At 47.5% G+C, this 6422-nt stretch overlaps 3 protein-coding genes across 3 annotated transcripts; 2 read left to right on the forward strand and 1 right to left on the reverse strand.

Annotated features, from left to right (window-relative positions):
* Positions 1-200: 200 nt before the first annotated feature.
* BBBOND_0005200 (hypothetical protein, conserved) lies at positions 201-4613 on the forward strand (the record flags this gene model as incomplete). Its single annotated transcript, XM_012915348.1, has 1 exon — positions 201-4613. The coding sequence occupies one exon, from the start codon at positions 201-203 to the stop codon at positions 4611-4613; it is 4413 nt and encodes a 1470-aa protein (XP_012770802.1).
* An 88-nt stretch (positions 4614-4701) lies between these two features.
* On the reverse strand, positions 4702-4959 carry BBBOND_0005210 (hypothetical protein, conserved; the record flags this gene model as incomplete). The annotated part of the gene is made up of 1 exon (XM_012915349.1): positions 4702-4959. The coding sequence occupies one exon, from the start codon at positions 4957-4959 to the stop codon at positions 4702-4704; it is 258 nt and encodes an 85-aa protein (XP_012770803.1).
* Positions 4960-5091: 132 nt separating this feature from the next.
* On the forward strand, positions 5092-5307 carry BBBOND_0005220 (hypothetical protein, conserved; the record flags this gene model as incomplete). The annotated part of the gene is made up of 1 exon (XM_012915350.1): positions 5092-5307. One exon carries the CDS (start codon positions 5092-5094, stop codon positions 5305-5307), a length of 216 nt encoding a protein of 71 aa, XP_012770804.1.
* Positions 5308-6422: the final 1115 nt, after the last annotated feature.

Below are 6422 nucleotides of genomic sequence, written 5' to 3' on the forward strand. Positions count from 1 at the left end.
ACCATGTGCCGCCTAGGGAGCTTGACAAGAAATTTGACTAAATTTTTAACCCTAAAAATACCTCAAATAATAACCCTACTAACATCCTTAATAACCTCTGCACCGGCCTCGAAACCTTCCTAGGCTTCAACTCTGAGACCAAAGGCTACACTGGCAAAGGCATTGTGTACTCTGACCTTGACAGGCTTTGTGACGGGGTGATGGGATTTCTGTTTAATATAATTAGTGAAGTAAAAGAAAATTCAAACTTATCACCTTACAAAGAACAATTAAAAACAGCAGTAAATGAATTAAACAAAAATCTTAATAAAGGCAAAAAAGGTTTGGAGGCTGTGATTTTGCCGGTCATGCAGGGGATAAAGGGGTGGCTGGAGGCTGTTCAAACGGCTAACAAAAAAGTGACCAATCCATTAGAAAATCTTCAAATAATAATTAGCGATCACATAAAGCTTGATATGACTGAATACTCGATTAAAGACCAATTGTCTAATTGGCGAGGCTTTTCCAGCCTCTACGTCAAAGATACTGAAAAAACAGAGGAGGCATTAAATGGAATTGATGGCAATTTGAAGAAGGAAATATCGCCAAAATTCGAGTTGATAAAGCATCTGGTTAAAAATTTTTGGACGTCGGTGAATAACGATGGCGTCATAAGAGCGGTAGAAGCATTGCGGGATAAGCTCAATCATCACCGTGATGACGTAGATGCCTACATAGCTTCGCAAGCAAAAGGAGTTGATAAGGCGTTAAATGAGAAATTTGATGGTATCAGTCAGAAGATCGACAGTCTGACGAAAATTAAAAGTTCTCATATCACACTAATTAGAGGTGCCCTGAGATCAGCGCAGCAGTTGGCGAGCGATTTAGTAGCTGAGCGTGGTGGCGCATTTGACACGACTTACAGAGATAAGATTTTAGAAAGGTTTAACGAAATTAAGAGAGACATTGAGAAGTTTACAAAAGAAGGTGAAAACGGCAAGCAAACACTTATGGGAGAGTTCGGTAATGTCCAAACTAAAGTTGGTGAGCTAAACGCATCCGTGCAGGGAGACTTGGAGGAATTGAAGATGGATATTGGAAAGGTGAAAGATTTAATTAGTGAAGACGTCGACCAAAATCTTGTCAAAGACGCGTTGAAGCAGCTTGAGGTGGCTAAAGGAAAGGTGGTCGGAGAGACTATTACACCAATCGCAGATAAGTCCGCAGAACTGAAAAGTCACTATGAACACGAATTTTTGAAAAATTTCGGAGAGCGTATCGAGGTGTATACAGCATTTAGGAATGCTATTTATGGTGACAGAGGATCGTCTAAGCATCCCGCAAAAGACTCTCTCGCGCAGCACATAATCGACTTAACTACTATGATTGATGGAGACGGTGAGGAAGGCAAAAGCCTTGATGACCGTTTCGATAAGTTCTACAATGACGCTGCAGAAGAAATATTAAATGCAGCCCATAGGGCAATTGATGCCGCAATTGAGAAGTTCAAGATGAACGATGGTCATACCCATATAGAAGTGACGCAATTGATGAAACTGTTTCACAGCAGTTGGCAGGAACTTAACGGGGCGGTTGTGAAAATTCAGGAGGAGTTAACGGAATTTCAGAAACTCCCTGCCGCAGTGTGCAGTCAACAACGAAGGGCAGGGACGCAATTGGAAAACCTAAAGAACAAAATTAGCGATATAGCCAAGAAAATCGGCGAGATCGAAACACCCATCGCAGATGCAAACAAGGCCTTCGAATCCGTCATCAACATACTCGTATCAGAGGTACGAGATTGTAGAAACACTGCACGAATGGCAACGTCAGCGCTTATAAGTACTCTGAAGCACCGCGTGAAAAGCGCATTTAACGACGTAGAAGATGCCATTCAGAAAATGTATGTGGAGCATATGAATTCAAATGCCAAGAACGTTCTAAAGTCTGTGTCTGCTCAGTTCTCGAGTATCCAAGAGACTATCACAACCGACATGGATACCGGCCTCAAAGGTCTGATGAGCAAGATGAGGAATAAGTTTGCTATCTTGACTAGTCCCAGTAAAGATCTCCAAACATGTGCTAATAAGGTAAAAAATTTCTATGATTCTTTCTTCACCTCCCTCAAATCCCAGTCCGACCTCTCCCCTGACCGTCTCACCCCCCTCTCTTCTGCCCTCTCCGTCCTCCTGTCCACAATGCACTCCCAACGCCACTTCTCCGCCGCCGTCTCCCGCAAGCTCGCCGAGCTCCAAACACAACTCGACACCCTCACCCCTACCGCATTCTCCCAGGCCTCCCCGCTGCTCAACGTCCTCAAGGCCGGCGTCCAGGCGTTCCACGGGGAGCTCGCGAAGCAGTACGTCAGCAGGTACTCGGGGATGGAAGTGGGTGAGATGGTGAGAGAAGACAAAATAACGGCATATGGAACTAAACTCTCTAAGGTGTTTCTTACGTCACTTTCCACATTATGTGACGACTTGAACCCTTTGAAAAAATATTCCGTTACTACATGGAGACAGGAGCGAATAAACAAAGACACGCCAATTGGCTATTTCCTTGCTAGCCGAGGTTTCGAAGTGAATTCGGAGACAGGCAAGCAGACTGGTAAGTTACGTGATAAACCTGGCATGCTTGGGTTCCACATCTTCAAGTTTCTTGATAAATCAAGAGGCTCCGACAATGAACACCTCAAGAAGTGTAAAGAGGAAGGAAATGAACATGATGAAAAAGTGACGACAGCCGCCACAAAATCGCCATTTGGTGTGGTTGGAATACTGAATTGCCTATTTAGGCACCTTCATCAGTATTACACCGCTTGCCACCTCCGCCACATCGACCGACCAAAATCGCCGTCGTCTGTTTACCAAATGCTCGTATGGTTGACTGGACTTCCGCACAATCGCGTGTTCCCGAAAGTATCAGTCAGCGACATCGCAGACCTGTTCGAGAAGCCTGATGCGGAAGCCGGTGACAGTAACCCAGACGGCCCACTTGTTCTACAGACAGATCCTGACACCTTGCCAGCTTACCCCCAAACCATCGCTGCTTCAACGCTCACAACTACCATTCATAGGGTTTGCGTTGCTGCCGAGGACATCCTCACTTCCATTCTTGGTCACGGCCACGCGGACGGCATTTATGCCGTCGACTTCAACACTAACCCCGACGGTTTCTCGTATCCCACCGCCCCTGGTGCTTGCTTGGACATGCTGTGCGACGTCTTAAATCGCCTTTACCAGCAACTTTTCTTCCTATACGGCCAGTGCAGCAACGAAGAACCCTCCGTCAGTTGGCGTGACTGTTGGTACGGAAACCAAGTAGGCGGGTCAGCATGGAACTGCAACACCATGCAATGTCCTGACCAAAAGGGCAACCAAATACACAAGCAAAAGTGCAACCAAAAGTGTGACCAAACAGCTCAGTGCGGCATAAAATCGCCACTCCAATCCTTTTTAGAAGATGGTCTGCCTGGTTTCCTTCCTCATTCCTTCACCAAGCCAGGTTGTAAGCTGACATGTACCCTCTCCAACCATAGAGGTATCCCTTGTAGAACGCCAATGGGCTTCGCTGACATCAGTGTCACTGCTTCTCACAGGCAGACGGGAGAGTATCTCAAGAAAGTTCTTGAGGGCTTTTGTGGCAGTGAATCTGCGCCACTAACCAAGCTCTGCGCTCAGCTAACGTGCCTGTTGCAGAAACCTCCGCAGACGCTGGGAGACATCTTTGCGTTTTATTATGGTTATATGGAAAAATGGGCAAACGATTTCTATGGAAATTCCCCTAAGAAGAATCTATATACAAGAGATGCATTTAGAGAGGCTGTCAACGATGCGTACTTCGGAGAGCCATATGAACATCTCGATCCTATTACATTGGTCAGCAGCAGTAAGCACACCGAGAAACATTCCAAAGGTAATTTATGCAGCATCGCAAATTGCGAGTCTGGCTCAGTAGCGCCATGTGGTCTCTATGTCAAGTCTATGACGCAGGACATTACTAAGTATTACTCTGCCGAACATAAGGCCAACCATTTGTCGTGGATCGTGTACATCACAGAGACATTCTGCGATCTGCTTAAGAAATTATATGATGACTGTTGCAAGAAATGTGGACCCGGTGGTAGTAAATGCCATGTGAAGAGCTGTGCTGAGCAATGTGAGATTAAGTATTCAGATGATAAAAAGCATTCACTAGAGAATAAGTCTCACCAGCATGACTGTAAATCCATTATCAATTGCCGTGACACTCATCCCACACTATATAAATACGGCTTCACATTCGGAAAAACGTGGGCTCTGAATGGCTCAAGAAACGAAGCAAGAGCGAAGAGGACGTGCAGAGATTTTTGTGAAGCGTTGAAAAAGATGCTTGCTGAAGGTTCGGTGCTCATCACACTACGCGGACATATCGATGACTTCCTATGGGCTATCAGATTTAATTTCTCAATCACCGTATTAGCCCTCTGGCTCCTCTCTTTGTTGTACCTCCTCCACATCTTCATCATCCGCCTCGATCTACTCCACATCAAATCGCATTTGCACTCACCATCATCACATCGCATCGCCGCTCAGTCGCTGCTTGCCGCGGCACGTGTTAACAAGCTTAACAGGGTGTTTTATCTGCAACCATAATCGTACTCACGTGTTTACTAGCTACACTCACCTAGCATCACCTACTCACCTAACTTATGAATTGTGCTTTAATGTTTTGTATCACTCATTAATTGTTGTATGTGATTGTGTAATAGTTAACTAAAGTGCTGATCAAGATGCTGCCCAAGGTATTAACTAAAGTGTTGACCAAGGTGCTGACCAAGGTGCTGACCAAAGTGCTGACCAATGTGCTGACCAACGTGCTGACCAATGTGATGACCAATGTGCTGACCAACGTGCTGACCAAGATGCTGACCAAAGTGTTGACCAACGCCATGACCAATGTGCTGACCAACGTGGTGACCAAAGTGGTGACCAATGCCATGACCAAAGTGCTGACCAACGTGGTGACCAAGGTGCTGACCAACGTGCTGACCAAGTTAAGGTCACGGCAGCGATGTCATGGTTACGGCAGCGATGACATGGTTACGGCAGCGATGACATGGTTACGGCAGCGATGACAGTGGTGACCAAGCAGCTGACCAATGTTCTGACCAAGGTGCTGACCAATGCCATGACCAGAGTGGTGACCAAGAAGCTGCCCAGAGTGGTGACCAAGAAGCTGCCCAAAGTGGTGACCAATGTGCTGACCAATGTGGTGACCAATGCCATGACCAAAGCGGTGACCAAGTTGATGGCCACGGCAGCGATGACATGGTCACGGCAGCGATGACATGGTCACAAGTGGTGATTATTATCCACTCTACATCGCTCCCTTACCCACCCGACATCGCCCCTTTAGCCACTCTACATCGCCCCTTACCCACTCTACATCGTCCCTTTACCCACTCTACATCGCCCCTTTATCCACTCTACATCGCCCCTTAACCCACTCTACATCGCCCCTTTACCCACTCTACATCGCCCCTTTATCCACTCTACATCGCTCCTTTATCCACTCTACATCGCTCCCTAATCCACTCTACATCGCTCCCTAACCCACTCTACATCGCTCCCTAACCCACTCTACATCGCCCCTTTACCCACTCTACATCGCCCCTTTACCCACTCCACATCGCTCCCTTATCCACTCTACATCGCCCCTTAACCCATTCTACATCGCTCCCTTATCCACTCCACATCGCCCCTTAACCCACTCTACATCGCCCCTTAACCCACTCCACATCGCTCCCTAACCCACTCTGCATCGCTCCCTAACCCACTCTACATCGCTCCCTAACCCACTCTACATCGCTCCCTAACCCACTCTACATCGCCCCTTAACCCACTCTACATCGCCCCTTAACCCACTCTACATCGCTCCTCTATCCACTCTACATCGCTCCTTTACCCACTCCACATCGCTCCCTTATCCACTCTACATCGCCCCTTAATCCACTCTACATCGCCCCTTTACCCACTCTACATCGCCCCTTAATCCACTCTACATCGCTCCCTAACCCACTCTACATCGCTCCCTAACCCACTCTGCATCGCTCCCTTATCCACTCTACATCGCCCCTTTATCCACTCCACATCGCCCCTTAACCCACTCTACATCGCTCCCTAACCCACTCTACATCGCCCCTTATCCACTCCACATCGCTCCCTAACCCACTCTACATCGCCCCTTTACCCACTCTACATCGCTCCTTTACCCACTCCACATCGCCCCTTAACCCACTCCACATCGCTCCCTAACCCACTCCACATCGCTCCCTAACCCACTCCACATCGCCCCTTTATCCACTCTACATCGCTCCCTAACCCACTCTACATCGCTCCCTAACCCACTCTGCATCGCTCCCTAATCCACCCTACATCGCCCCTTTACCCACTCTACATCGC

This window comes from Babesia bigemina, scaffold Bbigscaff_73807 (assembly GCF_000981445.1).
Source record: "Babesia bigemina genome assembly Bbig001, scaffold Bbigscaff_73807".
NCBI classification, from domain to species: domain Eukaryota; phylum Apicomplexa; class Aconoidasida; order Piroplasmida; family Babesiidae; genus Babesia; species Babesia bigemina.